The sequence below is a fragment of the Lagopus muta genome, chromosome 2, assembly GCF_023343835.1.
Source record: "Lagopus muta isolate bLagMut1 chromosome 2, bLagMut1 primary, whole genome shotgun sequence".
Taxonomy (NCBI): domain Eukaryota; kingdom Metazoa; phylum Chordata; class Aves; order Galliformes; family Phasianidae; genus Lagopus; species Lagopus muta.
The window spans coordinates 101,932,625-101,950,996 of record NC_064434.1 but is presented as its reverse complement, the minus strand read 5'-3'; the positions used below and the strand labels follow the sequence as shown (position 1 = coordinate 101,950,996).

The window sequence follows — 18,372 nt, the reverse complement described above, 5'->3', positions numbered from 1 at the left end:
GGAAGCCAAAGGATGATGGTTGAAAAATTGGATGCCATTTTTTGCATGTGGAGCAATGGAAGCTGAACAATGACAGTTGAAAAACTGGAGAATGAAGAATGGAAACCACAGGAGGGATGACATTTTTTTGGAAATCTTTTGTTGGAGGCCTGACCACGGAAACCAGAGAATAGCTGAAGGACTGAAATTATTTTTTGAAGTCTGTTTTTGGATGCTGTGTTTACAAGCTAGATTTGGAGGCTGAAAAATGGTGCAGAAACGCTAAGTCACATCTTGAACCAGTGATTGAGTATCTGCTAGGAAGGCAGGGCAACCAGGGGAGCTCAGGTGTATGCAATGCATCTGAGCGACAGCTGGAGCCAGGATCCACCCCTGAGCACCACCACACAGCTGAGTTCCAGTGGAGGTGAGGGCAATACTGCTGGAGGTCTCTGCATGCCTGAGGCCTTTTGAAGGTATGTAACTTCTTTCCTTTATTTCTATGGCTGTTGTATTTGGGTAGATCCTTGTTTGCTGCAGCTTGGGACCTTGCTGCTCTGTTGACGTTGCTATGTTTTCCTCTGTGTTACAGAGGCTTGAAAGTAGAGGCTGGGTTTTTTGTTATTGTTTTATTTATTATTGTTATTGTGTTTTTTACTGAAAGGAAGGGTATGTGGCTGTTGTATGGAATGATAAGAAGTGACGTAAGGGAAAAGATGGATGTTGAAGGGTGAGAGTTGTGGGAAAGACATGAATGGACTCACACAGTAGTATTGATGTAAGAACTCTGGTCGGAAGGACTACTATCTGCAACTTGCCTCAATAATTCTTCAAACTCTACAACAGGGCAGCCAGAAGCTGTGTAATATATGGGCAAAATGTTTTTTTTTCCTCACCCCGGAATACAGAAAATTAGAAGTTTTCAGGGTGCGTTATCTTTATCGGACAATAACAGTGTAATAACAGTAATGCACATACTGGTGTGAGTTGAGATGTGTGAGTGAGGGTAAGAAAAACATGAGAGCAGCGTGTATTGATTGCTGCAGAGCGCTCTGTGTTTCCTACAAGTGACAGAATGAAGAACAATCCGAAATTCTAGAGGTAAGATAACAAAATAAGGAGGTGGTGGAGCTGTGAAGCATCCAGATAAGGACAAGTAGTCCTAAGAATTTGAGGGGGTGGGGCAAGGCAATGAAGCACCACAGCACAGCATCTGCTGTGAAAGTGTAAAAGAGACCTCAAGAAATCCATTGGAGTTCCCAACCAGGAGCAGGACATGCAGTGAGGGTGCAATGCTGTTGTCCTCAAGTGATCCTGGCCAGACCACTTCTAAGAGATGCCTGTGAGTATTTGGATAGAAGGGTGGGAGGAGGTAGAATCAACTTATTGGCTTTACTTTTTTTTGCTTGTTTAAAGGAAAATTGCCTTTCCCCTCTCTCGGGTCTTGCTCTGAGTTCTTGTTGCACTGATTTACTATGGTGGTAGAACTAAACGTTCCAGTTCTGCTAAAGGTTGATGTAGGAGGTGGAATCTCTCCATGGGATAGCATTTTATATATGTATTTCAGTTGCCTTACAAAAAAAAATAATCAGATAACTGTACTGCAAAACTGCTATTTGGAAGGAGTATTAATGGCAAAGTCAAGTTGCCACATTATTGGATCAAGAGCAGCACTGTAACCGTTTCAGAGTTGGAGCAAAAGTCTTGATGGAGGTCAGCTGATGAATTTTGAAGTCTGGCTGAAAATCAATGCACAGTGGATTTCTATAGCTGTTCTTACTCCCCCCCCCCCCCCCCCCCCCCGAGCCTGTGCCCTGCTGCCAGAGGCTGGATCTCTTTCATTCTGCAATAATAAAAAGCAGATTTTCCTTCTTAAAATACCCGAAGGGAGTTGCTAACGCAGATCCTCTCCACTGTGTGCCATCCTGGTTCATGTGGTCAAATCCCATTGCTTCCAGCTTTACAGCAGGGCTAATCCATGCCGTTGGAGACACCCAGATTAACCCACCACGGGGTTAGAATGCTTGAGCTGTTGCTGGAAGATTAGTACATTTGATTCTCAATGTTTGCAGAACCTAGCCTGAAAATGATTTCCAATTAGAACTCATGGGTTGGCGAGGGCGTTTGGAAAAGTCTGGATTGAAAGCAAGTGGCTGCAAAGATTAAACTGGAGTGGGAGCGCACAGAATGCCTTGGAGATTTAGACCTATCGCTGTTGATGGGAACAAAAGGCGCTTCTTTTGTGTTGTGAGCTTCTCGTAGGTGGTTTTATTCTGAGTCTCTTGGCTACAGGGGGATGGAACTGCCCTCCTGGCACCGGTTTTATTCAATCGTTGGGCTGATCACCTGATAAGAGAGAAACACCTCTGTCCTAGATAACATTAGCCTTTGTGGTGAGGGAGAGTGCCTGCTGAGTGGCTTGTCAGGTGCTTTGCTTTCCGGAGCTCCCTGCTAACGACCCTGTGTGCCATTAAGTGGGTGAGCTGCCCAAAAATGAACTTGTTTCAGTTCCTGCACAATGCCAAATGAGGTTATTTTGAGGACAGGGTCTCTGCTGTGGTATTTGTAGTGAGGAAGTGATTGGCTCCCTCCTTGTGTGTTCTGCACTGGGACTCAGGCTGTCTGTGCTCATCACGTTTTATTTCAATTGCTAGCAGGAGCATTCATGTTTGAAAGAGAACTTCCTCTTGTCAGCAGGGCATTAATTCCAGTGCCAAATCTGCTCTGCACTCTGTAAATGCTTACATGGCTTTCTATTGCACAGGGCAGCAACAGCTGAGTGTGGTCCCATAGCAGCCATTCTACGTGAACTGGAATTTCACCTATCACCAATATTTCCTCATTAATCCACGTCCCACAGTGCCATATTTCTGTGTTCCTTGATCACCTCTAAGGATGGGGACTCCACCACCTCCCTGGGCAGCCTGTGTCACTGCATCACTGTTCTTTCTGAGAAGAAATATTTCCTAACACCCAACCCGAACCTCCCATGACACAACTGGAGGCCATCACCTCAAGTCCTTCTGTCTGTAAATATGTGTACAAACAGCTCTTTCTTAGCTGGTGTGTGTGTAATGGCATTTATCACACTCGTCTGAAAATAACACTCTTCCTCCAGAGGCTGGCAAAGATTATCAGTTGAAACCCAGGTGGAAAGTGGAGCTCTAAGACATCTCCCTGTGAAACTACACCAGAAAGGTAGGGCACTTCTGTATGGGAAGTCTGGTGGTATGGTACCTTAGAGCTGCAGCTGTACTGAGAATTCCCTCTTCTGGGAATGCTGTGCAGCCTGGTGAAGCAAGAGCTGTTCAGTTTTAACTCATGCATTTATAAACATTGAGCACATTCCTCTGCACTTTAAAAACATACTTTGGGGGATATCTGTAGAGCTGCGTGACAGAATCACTCTGAATATTTTATCCAAGACCTGTGTTGCAATTTCTTTTAGAGAAATAACTCTTTACAACCCAGAATATGAGTCTGTAGTTTGTGCTTAGCTTACTGTGGCAAGAGGACAAGGTTACTGGTATGATGACACCACAATCTGTCACCAAAACTCGTTGTGTAATAACCAGTAAGAACATGGGGCAGCAAATTCCGCACATGGAAGTTGCCCTGGATTCATATTAATATGCATCTAACTGATCAGCTGTGCCTTGGCAACACATGTAAGATAAAGCTGACTGTGCTGTAAAGAACTTCAATCGTTCACTGGATGGAAATGGAATGCCTGACATCATGCTGGGGTGATTTGGACTGTCTGATAAGTGAAAGTGTGTGTGTGTGTGTATGGAATATATGCTTTTCTGAGCAGTGTGTATTCTCTGATTTGAATCATACTGAAGCTTCTCGTTTCATCATCAAAATACCTTCAGAGGGCGGACCTCAGGCTTGCACTGATAACATAGGGCAGGAGTGCTGGCTGGATTCTTGGTTCTTTCCCACAGCCAACTCCATGCACATCCATGTTCTTGTGTTTATTTTTTCCCTGCCACCCCCCAAAAAAACCCAAGGAATCCCAAGCAGGATTCACTCTCAACCCCATGATGTTGCCTCTAAACAGATGACAACACCTCAGTGCTTGGTGCTACTTTACCCACTGCCCTTATGGTTGGGGATCTACTGCTGTGCTGCCAGCTTGATAGGTGCTGTAGTTGCACATTAGAAATGGTGCTTCAGTGGTGAAGCACATTTTCAATTGACAACAGGGAGATAGAGGATTTGAGGTGACTACAGCCCTGTAGGAGGTGGAGATGCAGGTGGAGGTGATTCCTGCTCCCTCCCTCCCAGGAGTGTGATTTGGTTTTTTTGAGCCCTGGTGTGCTTATTCCTTCCTTGTGGCAGCACAAAGCAGGACACAGCGGGCATTCTTTAGCTTCTGTCTGTCATCCAGTTTGCAACATGCATCGCTTGGGCTGTTATAAAAGTCCCTTGTTAAGTAATTGTATTTCTCTTGCATAAGTGTTTGCTTTCAGGAAGCTGCAGCCAATCGGAGGCTGCAACTCAGAAAGCATTCCTAACCACCGTGATTTCCGAAAATAATGCTCCGGTGCTGATCTGCTGGAAGTTCTGTAAAAGCTCTGTAGGTTGGCTCAAGCAGAGGAGACCTCAGTGCCCGTGGTGGCTGAACTACGGCAGTAAGGTGCTGCCACAGCGCTGCGCTGAGCGGATCGTCGTGAGTAACATTTCTTGTCCTTCTAAAGGGCGTCTGTGGCTGGTCACTGCAGGCAGGGAAATACTGCAGGCTTTCATTGCCAGCCGTGCGTTAGAGGGAGGCAGGAGGTGAGAGATGGGTGGTGAAGCTATTGACAGGGGGTAAAATAATGCTTTCCTCTTGGGCTTCCCTAAGCAAGCACAAGTTTCTCTGAAGCTGTGTAGTCAGGTCTCTTCCAAATATGCTAATAAAAAAAAAATGTGGTGCCAAATTCAATTACAGAACCGTCAGGAGAACGTAGACTTGGCTGGGCAGCGATATGGAAGGAACGGTCAGCCCTGAATACTGACTCAGTGTCTGACAATCAGTATTCAAGCAAAAAAAACAGAAGAGCAGGGCAAGCACGCAGTGATATTTCCTCTGCTGTATTTCCCGAGCTTTCAGAAATCTGTAGGTTAGGTTTTCCTGCGTCAGGAAATACATATTTGATACTACAAATGGATTTTCCTTCTCAGAATTTGCTAGCTCAGCATACCTCTGTTAAAGACAGTAAGTTGTTTGGAGGTTTGTCTACCATAAATCTCATCGGGATATCCTGAGTTGAGTTCACACACACAAGTTTTTCATGAAAACGAATGGGCCTTTTCTGTTTAGATGGAACTGGGTAGGAAAGATGTTCATGGATTTAGCAGAAAACTCAGTCTCCTACAAAACTTCCTCTCCCGCTTGCTTTTGCTGTATGTGGATGCAGCTGACTTGCATAAAAAGCCCAGAACTGTAAAACTATGCACTGAAGTGGGAAATGGAATTTATGAGTTAGATGCTGAGTAGCTCCGTTGTTATTTCTGCCAACCCTAGGAGGCACTGAAGTGTCTCTGTATAGAAAAGGCAGCTCAAGTGCTGGGCTGTGAGGGGAAATAAAGCTATTGCTCATGCTATGGATGCGTGTACACATAGTTTTATGCAACTTTTCCTTGATAGAACAAAGTCTTTACTAATGGAGATCACTTGGGAGAGCTCAAGTCACTACTTATGAAGCTGAAAAGATGTTGTGTATAGAACTAATAATCTACAGAGTTCTGAAGACCTGCTAAAGCATTGGAATTATTTTGATAGCCAGTGGATGAGCAGGTAATTCATGAAGAATCATAGAATCACAAAGGTTGGGAAAGACCACTAAGATCACTTTGTCCAACCACTGACCCATCCCCACCATGCCCACTGACCGTGTCCCTCAGTGCCACATCTTCATGGTTCCTGAATACTGCTGTGAGAAGAAGTGAAAATACCAACACAAGTCAGCAGCTAAAACTGGGGCCTCATTTCTTTTACTAAAACAAATTCGGAATTGGAGAACAAAATGAAGCATATGTTAGTATACTCAAAATCTCTTATCCTTTTTCAGGGTAAAATGGACTCCATGCCCAAGCTCAAGATTTTTGTGATGTTGCTGTCTCTGGCTACTTTCACAGCCATGGTGATACTGAATGCTGGAAATGCCACTGGTCTTTTCAAAGGTAATGCAAGCGAATGCTTTTTGTTCAGAGAGATGAGTCTTGTGCATTGCGTCACTTTGTGATGCCTTAGATCAGTTTCACTTCTTCAAACCATCAGAGCCTCTTCCAGTCCCTTGAAATCAAAGCAAATGGTCTGGATGTATCTGCTGGTGAAAGTCTGTTTTTACATATGTTGCCCTTGTATTCCTGGTGGAAGCTTTCCAGGTCCTGTTGCTGTGGGTTTTTTAGAGGATGGTGCTTGGCTTGCATGCTGCCCAGCTCAGAATGCTCCCCATGCTGTCAGAAATGAGAGTCGTGCTCTTTGGCTTTTGCACACAACTGGCTTTTCTGGTTCTGTGCAAGAGAAAGGTGCTCAGGGTTCCCCATAAGGGACAGTAATCCTGTAATGGGTTTTTGAAAGGAAGCCAATTGCAGCGTGCGGTTTGTTTTCAACAAGGGCATCCTCTCAGGACCTATTGAGGTGTGGACTAAACCTTGAGGAAGATTGCAGGTTGAGAAAATCAGCAGTCTTTCCTCATCCTTAGTATGTAATAATACATTAGGCTGCAATAACATTCACTACCAGGTCTGTTCCGGACAACCCCTGGCAACATCTCAGAGAAGTACAGCACCAACTTCACACCAGCTGGTTGGACTTTCCTCATCTGGAATGTCATCTATGCCTGGCAACTGGCGTGGCTCCTGTATGCGCTGTCAGGGATCTGCCGCAGGTACTCCCTGCCCACAGCACAAATGCTGGGGGTGGCCCTTCCCTTCTGTAGAGCAGTCTGTTGCTTACTTCCTGGGCTTTCTGGTCAGTGCAAAACCGCTGCCATTCCTCTTGGCTTGACGCGCTGAGTCTCTGGAGCTTCTTTTCGGTCAGGCATCCCAAGCGTAGCAGCAGGTCGGAGGTCTATATCAACTACTTTGAAATCTGTCCACACAGAGCAAGTCAACAGTTCTGTGAGAGCTGGTTGTTTCCACTGGTTTATGTGATCTGACAGTTACCCAGCAGCTGCTTTTCAGAGGCTGTTTGCAGAGGCTGTCATTTCATTTGTAGTTCTTTTCATTTTTTTCAAGATGAAAGCATATCTTCTCAAACATTGGCTGGGAATATTCTTTTTCACATCCTTGTTGTGGAAAAGGAGGTGATAGAAGCTGGCAGAAACAGTATTTAGGTTTTTAAAATATTATTATTTATTAAGAGGAAGGGAATGCAACAGTTGTGAGGAATGGTGAGAAATGAGGCTCAGAAGTGGATGCATGAGCAAGGATGAGAGATGAGGGAAAGAGGGTGAACTGATTCATATGGCAGTGAATAGATATAGATGGATAGAGATACAGATGCAAGAAAACTAATCAGAGGGACCACTGTCTAAAATTTTCCAGCATGAGAATTTCCTCACAGCATGAGGAATCTTTCAACCCGGAGCCCTGGAGGTAAGGTGACAAGATGAGGAGGAGCTGTAAAATTGTAGAATGGCTTGGGTTGGAGAGGACCCCAAGGATCATTCAGTTCCAAAATATCTAGATAAAGATAGTGAGCATCGGGATGGAATGGTGGGAGTAGGTAGAATCAACTCACTGGCTTTGCTTTTCCTTTGTTTAAAGGAAAACTGCCTTTCCCCTCTCTGAAGTCTTGCAATGAACACTTGTTGCAGTGACTGCTTGTGATGGTAGAACTAAATGTTCCAGTTCTGCTAATGGTTCATGTAGGAGGTGAAATCTATCCATGTGATGGCATTTTATATATGTATTTCAGTTTCTTTAAAAAAAAAATTCAGATAACTAGATTGCAAAATTTCTATTAATACTCCTTCCAAATAGCAAAGTCAAGCACTGGATTGCCACAAATGGAAGCCGTCTGTTTAGGCTGCCCATTGCCTTGGAAGGAACGCTGCTTCCACAAAAGCCTCTGTTTCTTGCTCTCCAGATACACAGCACTGAATGCTGTCAGGTTACAGGTGACACTGTTGAGTTTAGGTATATAAAGTCCTACAAAATACACTGTAAGGAAAGTTGGGCCAGAAGAATTACAAAGCCGGCTTCTGAAGGAGAAGTTCTTGATGGCCTCAATTCTACCACTGTAAAACATGCTCTGTTTGCAATCCAGGTGTGTTTACTTTCTCCTTATCCCATCTGTCCCCGCTCCTGACTGCGCTGGGAAGCCTTGTGGGCTGTGCAGTGTGTGCAGGCAGCAGTGGGCACAGATCTGCCTCTGGTGTGCTTCCAGCACTGCAAGGGGCTTCCTGAGTGCCCGTGGTCCTTCGTTGTGGAGCTGTGGGAAAGAAAAGTGCTTGTGGAGGATTCTGATGGGGTGCCTTCTTTTTCCTTACAGAAATGAACTTGGATGTGTCTTCATGAAGCCAGATTTGCTGCCAGTGCCTTTTTACATGGCATGGATTCTGAATAACGGCCTCAATGTTGGATGGCTGTTTCTATGGGACAGAGAGTAAGCCACTCTTGTTACAGCAGCTTTCTAACCGTAATGTTGGGACTACTGAAACAACTGGGCAAGCCTTGGCAAAATCTACCCTTAATAACTATTTTGTTATTTGCAATTTTCATCTTGCCCATGAGATAGATGAGCTGTTGAAGTTTTATCTCTTAACAACTGCTGCTCTTCAGTGTTTCATCCAGCAGATAGGACAAGTGCCATGACAGCCTTTGTAAATACAGTTAAGCTCATTGCCTTGGATTGTTTTCATCATCATGCTGGCATGAAGGGCTTATAATAGTACCATTGTCAACAGATGAAGAAATCAGCCTCAGTGAGGAAATAATAACTTAATGATTAGGAGTAAAACAGTATGTCAAAATGAGGCCTACACATAGTGATTACCTTTATTAAAGGCTTGATTAGCTTAAAGTCAGTAAAGGCCAAACTCTAAAGCTATGAATTAAGGCATTGTGACACCACTGAAAAAATGCATTGTATGTTGTGTGTTGGTTTTTTTTGTCCTAGATACCTCCTCCCAGCCCTGCTGTTGTTGGCAGCCCTCACTTTTACCACGGGGGCTGCTCTCTTCATTTCACACAGAGCCTTGAGTATCCATTCCACGTGGTTCGTGAAGGGCCACCAAGCTGATCTCTGGCTCATCCGAATCCTAGTAGGTGGCATTTAAGCAGCTGAAAAAGCATGTTCAAGGAGCTGAGAGGGTTGTCAGTGGAGCTGCAAAGCTGGGCGTGCATGTGTAAATGTTTCTGCTGGGAATGTCTCTAAGTCCTTTGGCACAAAGTGGGGGTGGGCACTGTCCTGTCCACCCTTGCATTTCTATTCATGAGATGCAAGCAGAACAAAAGGAATTGGAAGCATCTGGGTTCCTTATCCTCACCCTTGTCCTCTTGCTGTACTCATGGCAGGTGCAGAACGGGCTGGCACTGTATGCCACGTGGACCACCATCGCCACTCTGCTGAACTTTGCCATTGTGTTGATCTACAAGTGGGATGTGTCCAATGAGACAGCAACCACTGCATCTCTGAGCATCCTTACCCTCATGCTTGTCATGTGGTGAGCAACCTCCTGAGTTCCTTCTGGGCCTGGAAGAGCTCTTCTACCTCTAGTGTATCACAGTCTGTCCCTCTCAAAGAATGAAAACTGTCACTCAAAGCCAGTTTTGATTTTGTAATCTTGCTGCAGTATAACCATGGGGTATTACACTGGGCAAAAAAACATCCATTTCCCATGGCCAATCCCCTTCTTGGGAGGAGCAAGGGGTTTTTACATGTTGATTCTCCTTCATACCTTTCCACTTGCAGAAAACTTGCATCTGATACAGGGTTTTTTTTGCCTACGTTTACCCTTGATAATTTTTTAATTAATCTTATGAATTTTAGTATATGAATATTTTGAGCTCTGGTCTGTGCCTCCAACAAAGGACTCTTAATCTGACTCTTATCTTAAGCTTTTTATAGGGGGGAAGGGGGGAATCTAAAGCAAACATACTACTTGGTCGTTGTTTTTCTCCACAGGTTTTGTCAGGAAAACTTCTTTCTTGATAAGTACGTCCGTTATAACCTCACTGTCTACCCAGTGGTTATAATAGCTCTGACTGGCAGCATGTGCAAGGACTTCTCCATTTCCTCCCCAACCACCAACGGTGTTTTTATAGGTGAATCTCTCATAATCTTTGGAGCGGTGTGCTTCTCTTTGCAATTGAAGTTATTGCCTGTGAGCCTTGGGGTTGAAATCAAACTTAGTGTTGCCTCCTGTTCGCTTCCCAGTGCAATAAATTTGCCCTGCAATCACACATTTGTGCTGTCCCAGAGAAACTCACCAGCCCTGTGAGCTTTTGGTGCTGTGCTGGTAGCTCCCTGCCCTTTGACACGGAGCAGGCACACAGAACACAGGGCTGGGATGAAGCCTGTGGGCTTTGCTTTGTATTGCTTGTGATTATGGAGCAGTGCTTTAATGTCTGACCCAAGCAGGAGCTGTATCTGAGTTCTAAAATGCAAAGACCTGCACATGCTACTCTCCTGTGCAGTCTAGGCTAGCACTGACAAGTTTGGCCAGGATTATTTGGTTGCTGCAGGCCACTGTAGCTGAGTTGGATGTAGTCATACACTGTAAAAGGGCTTAAGCTGTATACATGCTGTACAGACCACAGCATGGCAAAAGCTGTGTCATTATGAGTAGTTATGCTGGCATGAAAGAGGTGGAGATGTGCAAACCCTGTCTTGCTGAAGCAGTTTGGGATTCCCATTCTCACTACAAGATCAACAGAAGAGAGCACACTGTCACCCTTCAGCCCTCCCAATGCTGCGTGCCGGTGGCTGAAGGCAGTTCCTAAGCTCGCACTGCCAGCATCACAGCCACCTTGATGTGTGTTCCCTTCTGCTGTATGGGCAGGGTGTGCAGCTGGGAGTCAGGATTTGCCTAGAAGCACCCAGCAGGAACTGAGCAGAGCTTGTCTGCCAAAGCCACGAGTCCATTGACTCCTGCCTTGGTGGTTATGGCCATCTGCAATGTGGAGGTGCATAAGCTCTGGCAGGCAGCTCTATTCCTGCAGTAGGTGCTTCTCCTGCCTTTATACCAGCAAACTTTCATTTATAGTGGTTTGGCTTGTTTGACTGGTAGGACAAGAATGTGCTTTTCCCAAACTGGTGCCTGTTTCTTTATATAGTTCAACTATTCTTGGACTTGTTTGTTAATGCCGTGTGTCTTTATGCTTGTGTCTATAAGATCTCCCCTTTTTAGACATGCCTTGACCTGGAAGCATTGGGTATGTTACTGGTTATCAGTCAGAGCAGATTTGCCTTACCCCATGGCAGCCACCTAACATCAATAGGGGTAATGGCTCCTGGACAGAGGCTTGTGGGTTTGCCTTGGTCTTTTCCCTGCTGTCTGAGGAGGGAGCTAGATAATGATAAAAAGCACTGTAATGACAAAAAACACACAAAAAGCATGCTAACCTACTTCTTTGTTTCTCTTCTAGTTGTACTGCTGGCACTGACTTGTTTTATCTTTGCTGTTCGGCTGGCGTTAGTCATAAGGAAACACAGTAATGAACTGCTGGAACCACCACCACCACAGCCATCAAGTACAGTGGCCTGAGACCTGTGGCACGGTGATGTTATGACAAATGCTTTAGAGGGAGGAGTAAGAGCTGAGCATCCTGCAACCACTGGTCCTTTCCTCCAGTAACAATTGCCTTTTTTTGCCTTTTTCTCTTTTTTAATATATTCTGGATTAGCACAGCTTGTGCCTGCAAACTTGTCCTCCTCCCCTATTCTCTGAGCTCAGCTGTTTGCAGCTCCACCTCAAACATGCACCCTCCTCTGCTCATTTTGCTGTGGATCAGTGGAGGAAGAGGCCCTGTAGATGAGTAGCTCTGTATACCTTTGTGATGACAGAGCTGCTCCTCCCAGTGTGAGGAGGGCTGTCAGCAGATGTTTGGCACAGAGAGTTGCCCTCACCCTTTCCTGGGAGCTATGGTGGGCAGGGGAGGAGGGATGGCCGAATACTTCTGACACAGCTGCAAGTCTCCAGCCTATTTCAGGTTGATCTAACTCTAGAAACTGACAATGTGCTCACATCTCAGCACATGCTATTATCTCTGTTCCTCTGCCTTGTTTTTCCTTCTGACTTTCTTACTAGAGTTTCTCACTGTGTCGATGCCTCCATCAGTGGCCCCACAGTAACAGCAGATCTGTGCCCCTGCCACCCACTCTTTTCAGACAGGGGAGATCCAGGTGATGTGGGACCAGTGGATTGCTTTTCCTGAGCTGTGCCCATTTCGTGGCTGCCTCCTGCAGGAGTGTGCTTTGCAACCCTTCTGCTGGGATATCAGCCATCCAGGTGCCACACAACCTGACGGAGAGTGAAGCCTGCTTCACAGACCACTTCTTGTTTTCTGAACTGGATAGAGTGAGATAGAGTGTAATGTGGCTTCAACTCCATGGGCTCGCTTTGGGAAGCCTGAATGAGAACTGACTGGATTGTAAGACCTCTGCCTCTATTTGCTGTGCCTGCTAGATTTGATGATGCCTCGCTGGTGTCTGGAAAATCTTCCTGGATGCCTGATGCTTGGAAACGCTGAATATCTGGCAGTAGTCTCACAAAGGTGAATTCTACTACAATACAATGCTATTGTTTACATTTAATGAAGAACTAAGTCTGTACTATGTGGTTCTTGTCATTCTATCATATCTTATTTTTAAATAAAGCAGCTACTGCCACCGCTTCTCATGCAACCACAAAATCATTAAGGGTAGAAAAGACCTCTAAGATCATTTAAGGTCACCAACCCTTCCCACTGTGCCTGTTGTCCATGTCCCTCAGTGCCACATCTACACTCTGCATGAAGCTTGTAAGTAAATGACTTTTGGAACCCATGCTTACAGCAGAGGGCCTGACTTCTGCCTTGCCTGCTTCTAATATGTCTGCTCTGCACCTGTGGCTCAAGGGCTTGGTCCAGATCTGCTTCCTACACTTCCAGGTGCCTGTAACAGCCTCAGGAAGCCCTTCAGATTGTCACAGAGCAACAGCTTGGAGGCATACGTGCCCCATTCCTGCATCTGCTTTGCTGTCTGTGGTGCAAACAAGGTAAAAGGAGCTCCTCACTCTAAGTGCTGTAGCTCCATGTTCATCTTATGCAGACCTCCCTGCAAAGAATCCTCTGAGAACTGCCCTGAAATGCTGGTGCTGAGTGAATCCCTGGGCTGGCCCCACACAAACAAGCTGCTGGCTCCAAGCTGCCTTCCACCACCATTCCCTGGAGCTGTGGCAGGCAGACATTCCCACAGCACAGTGCTCCCTGCCAGCATTGGGAAAAGCAGCTTTCCTTGCATCCGTGGCAAGAATGGGAGCCTAAAAATATAATCACCCTGCCTGCCCCTTTCCTTTTAGCTGCAGGCAGGGCAGGGCTGAAAGCTAGTGGTGTAAGCCTTCCTACTTGCTATGTGCTATTTTTAAAGGTTGTTTCTTTCTGAAACGCCTTGTTTCCGCTTGTTTTCTAGAATCAGAAATACCAATGATGTGCTTTTTCCCCCACAACAGATCACTCTTCCAACAAAGCTGCATTTCACAAAGCCGCAAGCCTGCCAACTTTTTGGCACAAATAATCTGCCCAGCCTTTGTTTCCATGAGCAATTATGGGATTGGGGTGAATTTTACTGGATTTAAAATTTCTTGGAAAGCTGATGGCATTAAGAACCCAAAGCCTGAAAAATTGCGTTTGTTTCTAAAACTGTTAATTCCAAGCCTTGGCAAGAGCCTGTGTGTCTCTCTTAGCAGGATGCAAGCTGGAATAAAATAAAATCAAATTGAGACTGCCAAGGAGAAGGAATAGAGTCATAGGATTGACTCACAGAGTCACTGGGAAAGACACTAAGCTCATCAATTCGGACCCCAACCCATCCCCACTGTGCCCACTGACCGTGTCCCTCTGTGCCACATCTTCACAGTTCAGGGACACCTCCAGGGATGGTGACCTCCCCGCTCCCCAGGCAGCTGCGCCACTGCCTCACCACTCCTTCAGAAAGGAACAGGAGCAACCTCTCTGGGGAGCATGGTGAAGATCTCTGGATAAAAGCACCAAAGACATAAGGCAATGATGAAAGGGATATGCACCCTTTGCTATGCATGCAGTCTAAACACGCTTGGGCCATCCCGAGCCCTTTGAAAACTGTTAGATGTTTTACAGCTAAATATTTATTTTATCCGTGCAGAGCCGGGACAGCCCTGTGTCGGGAGATTAGCACAGCTCCTTCTGCCAAAGGCATCTCGGTCACAGGCTTGGGTGCAACTCACACATGAGATGAATGTGTGGGAAAATGATGCTAAAGGAGCCCAGGGTGCTGATCCTGCCCCAGCAGAGCCCTGGCAGCAGCAGGCAGCAGTGCCATGAGTGTGCCATGAGCTACCCCTGCACTCTTCACCGCCAAGCCCTGAATATCCACACAGGAAAGCTGTGTTTTTTCTTGCCTCTTCAGGAAGAAATGAGTTTGAGGATGCTTGCCTGGTACACATTGAGAAAAGACTTCTTTTGTTCAGGATGGGTCCAATTTGGAGTGCAGGAAGTGATGGTGGCGTGATCTAGTGACTTGATTTCTCTTGATGTTGTTCTAACAGCTTAAAAAAACCAGACAGGATTGGAAATAATTCAACTTAAGAGACCCAAGACATGAATTAGAGAGGATAAATAGCTCATGTTTGTGCCTGTGCCCAAGAACGGCCTTGCAGAAGGGACCCACCATGTAGCTGATGGGGCTGTGGGCCTTAGGTGATACTCAGAGGTCCCAAATCTGGTGTGGGCTTTGCAAGGTCTCCAAAGAAGGGTGGCCCTGTGCAGCCCATGCCCAAGCTGATCAGGCACTGTGCATAGACTAACAAGCACCCGTGTGTGGTGAATTCATTGAGTGCTCGTGCAAAAGCAAAGAGGGAGCATGGATGCATGTGAGTTTGGTGTTACGGTGTGGATTCCTCTTGTGCCCATGCAGGAATTCATTGGTTGCTTGTACTTGAGCTCTGTGGATTCCTCTTGTGCCCATGCAGGAATTCATTGGTTGCTCGTACTTGAGCTCTAAACATCAATTAATTCGGTGCTCATGCATCAGCTAATTGGGTTCCCGTGAATGAATGAATTGATTGTTCTTGCATGAATTAATTTGGTGCTTATGCACAAGCTGTTTGAGCTCTTGTGCATACACTAATTGAGCTCTCATGCATGAATTACATGGGTGCTCATGCAAAAATTAATCAAGTGTTCATGCATGGATTATTTTGGCACTCGTGCAGGAATGAACGAGGTTGCAACTTCTGCTGTTGGTGCCCACTGCCCCACTGGCCTGCAATGACGGAGCTCCACTCCTATGCATCGCATCGTTACCAAGGGTGCAGAGCACCATCTAGTGAATGTTGGTGAGGAAACCATTGCTGCAAACCCCGAGAGGCTCCAGGTGAACCAGGCAGCTAAATCAACATTACCACTGTTTTTTTCCTCTTTTTTTTTTTAAGATGCATGACCTCTCTCTACTTGCAACTTGAGCCCGAGCAGCTGGAGAGCTGCAATCCCCTTGCAGAGCCTGGGAGAGGCCACAGCCCAGCGACCTGCCACCTGCAGTCACTCTAATTAAAACCTCCAGGATGAGTTCACATCTCTTTGCTTTTTTATGGACGTGTTTGAAGTCTCCCATTGCTTTGGGTAGTCTGCACTGTAATGAAGTTTTCAGCAGCAATACTTGAGCTTCACAGCTACTCTTTATGGCCAAACATCTCAGAGGGGTGTTGAGCAGGTTTGTTAGGAAAGGGGAGAGCTTGTTGGAAATGGCTGGGGACAGGCCTGTAACAGTAAGTCACTGCCACCACCCTCAGCTGGCAGCAGACGGGCCCTCAGTGAGCCATGGGGACTCGGTCCAGCTGGGTCATCCTCCAAGGTCGCTTCATCGTGGCCCCAAAGTCCTGCTTCAGTGAGCCAGCCTGGTTGATAGCATGGCACAGTTCACACTCAGGGGAAATTTCCTCTTCCTCCATGCCACCACTGTGTTCAGCTGAGAGACCAAAGGCTGCACATGCCTTTGCTGGGGACATCTCCAATCCTCCAGTCCAGCAGCACCTTCCCAAACGGTGGACCCACAGCTTCCCAGCCCTTCGGTTGGCCGGACGAGCCTCCAAGGAGCTGAAGATGCTCATTTTGGCAAATGGAGAAGGCTCTTTATGCCAACCCATGCCAGCAAGATCTCTGGGGAAGGGAGGACTGTGTCCTTGCCTTACAGGATGGGATAGTGGAGCTGCTCCTTTGGCTTTATGGAGCTGGTCGTGCCTAAGACGCGTGATAACTTCGGCCCCGTGACTGAAGGCCACGTCATGGCCTTTCGTTGGGTCTTCAAAACCCTCTAGAGGGAGCCCTGATCCCAGACATCGCCTGCAGAGGGCCTGAAAGCCCGCAGAGGTGCTGCGTGGGTGTCGAGATGGAGGGTTTGTGGGTTTTTTCTTTCTTTTTTTTTTTCTTTCTTTGTCTCTCTTTCTTTCTTAGTCTTTCTTTGTATTCCTTCCTCCCTTCCTCCCTTCCTCTCTTCTTCCTTCCCTCCTTCCTTCTCTCCTTCCTTTCCTCCTTCCCTCCTTTCTTCCCTCCTTCCCTCCTCCATCTTCCCTTCCTTCTCCCCCTCTCCTTCACTCATTTACCAGCCCTGTGAAACCCTACTGTGACATCTGATTTCCATCCGCTTGGGCAATAAACTGACATTTTTCTCACGGTCTCTGTGCTCTTGTGCCTTGGGTCTCTGCCAAGTGCTCCACATCTTCAACTTTCTTCATTTTTTTTTCTTTTATAGACCGAGTCATCCTCTCCCCTGCTCTGTCCCCTTCTCACCCTTTAAAGGAAGTAAAGGAAAATATTTCCAGCTCCCAGCACTTCAATGTCCCTGCGTCATGGCACGCTGTGGGATGATGAAGTGCTTCCAGGGATGGGGACAGCCTGTTCCTGCACTGTGCCTCTGCCATCACCTCCTCCTGGCTCCATAGGAAGAGGAAGAGAAGAGTTAAGTCTTCTTGGTGCTTCTTTCCTGAGTCTGAAATTTCCTTTGCGTCCTTGCACCATGCTCGGAGAGGAAAAAAGTCATACCCAACCTGCAGAGGTTTGAGTGGAGAGGTCACAGCATGAGCATCTGCTGACATTTGCTCTGTCATTTGCCACTCTGGTGCATTGCTGTATCTGAGCTCTTAACATACAATGCAATTATGAAGTACAAAGAGTCGCTACTTGGGTGTTAAATTCATTTAGCCACAGAAATGGAGCTTTGCTTGTAGCCCTGCTGTGCTCCTTAGCATCCCTTCAGCCCTTGCTCAGATGAGTCACCAGAGCACACAGCCCAGATGATGCAGAACCCATCTGAAATGACTAAGCACTTCAGCAACCGAGCCCTCTGATCCCTCAGTAGTAGGCTTTGGCCATGCCTTTGCACCAAAACACCCATTTGCCGTCAGGGCATCCCCCCGTGCAAATTTGCTCGTGTGTTTGGTTTGCAAGTGCTCTTTCCTCTTGCAGGGGAAAGGAGAGCGCATCCCATTGACCTGCAGGGCAGGGCACTCATTGCTTTCCACAGTGAAGGCACCCAAACAACACAGCTCAAGCAGAGGTTTGTTTGGGGTTGAGTGAACTCTGTCCTTTTTGGGTTTCCGCCATAGGAAGCCAAGTCCCTCAGGTCAAAAGGGCTGCCTGCTTGACGCAGGGGAAATAGGCAGCCCCAGCATCCCACCTGGACTGGTTGCTGTACCTAAATGATTGGTGTGTGAACTTGTGAACTGAAGCAGCAACTGGAGGATCTGCATCTTTGGGGCTTGCCCTTTCTCTGTGCAGTACAACAAAAAGCAGAGGGAAGGTTTGAGCTGGCTTTCTTCCCAAGAAATACTTTATTTTGGAGTAGCATGGAGACTTTGGGCAGCTTGAGTGACATGGTTCAGTGGTACAGTGGTGATGGGTTGATGGTTGGACACGATGATCTTAATGGTTTTTCCAACTTTAATGATTTCACAATTCTAAAGACTTCTGATAAAAACAAGATGAGAAGAGGTATTCGGGAAACCCAAAATCAGAGAAACTGTACACGGTACAGAAAGGTTGGGTGCAGGTGAGAGGTGGATGCCCTGGGCATCCCTGTGCCCCAGGCTTTGCTGCAATGAGTGGGAATAGCTGCTGCTCTCACTGGGCCACACCGAGCTGTTCTCTGCAATTTCCTTGATTTTAAGCAATGTTGCAAAATGGAAATTCATGGGATCTTGGCCCTCTCTTGACCCTGAGAGG

General features: G+C 46.5%; 1 protein-coding gene across 1 annotated transcript; it reads left to right on the top strand.

The window, feature by feature from the left end:
* The first annotated feature begins 4,442 nt into the window (after nucleotides 1–4,442).
* LOC125689578 (uncharacterized) lies at nucleotides 4,443–13,675 on the top strand. Its single transcript, XM_048936943.1, has 8 exons — nucleotides 4,443–4,654; nucleotides 6,039–6,150; nucleotides 6,716–6,860; nucleotides 8,468–8,581; nucleotides 9,095–9,239; nucleotides 9,493–9,641; nucleotides 10,103–10,242; nucleotides 11,566–13,675. Exons 2-8 carry the CDS (start codon nucleotides 6,045–6,047, stop codon nucleotides 11,682–11,684), a joined length of 918 nt encoding a protein of 305 aa, XP_048792900.1. The 5' UTR covers nucleotides 4,443–4,654; nucleotides 6,039–6,044; the 3' UTR covers nucleotides 11,685–13,675.
* Nucleotides 13,676–18,372: the final 4,697 nt, after the last annotated feature.

Excerpts from the sequence above, each read along its gene's own strand:
- LOC125689578 (XM_048936943.1), top strand. The coding sequence starts at position 6,045 with ATGGACTCCATGCCCAAGCTCAAGATTTTTGTGATGTTGCTGTCTCTG. Across the intron at positions 6,861-8,467 it reads CTGTCAGGGATCTGCCGCAG|AAATGAACTTGGATGTGTCT; the intron begins GTACTCCCTGCC and ends TTTTCCTTACAG. Across the intron at positions 8,582-9,094 it reads CTGTTTCTATGGGACAGAGA|ATACCTCCTCCCAGCCCTGC; the intron begins GTAAGCCACTCT and ends TTTTTGTCCTAG.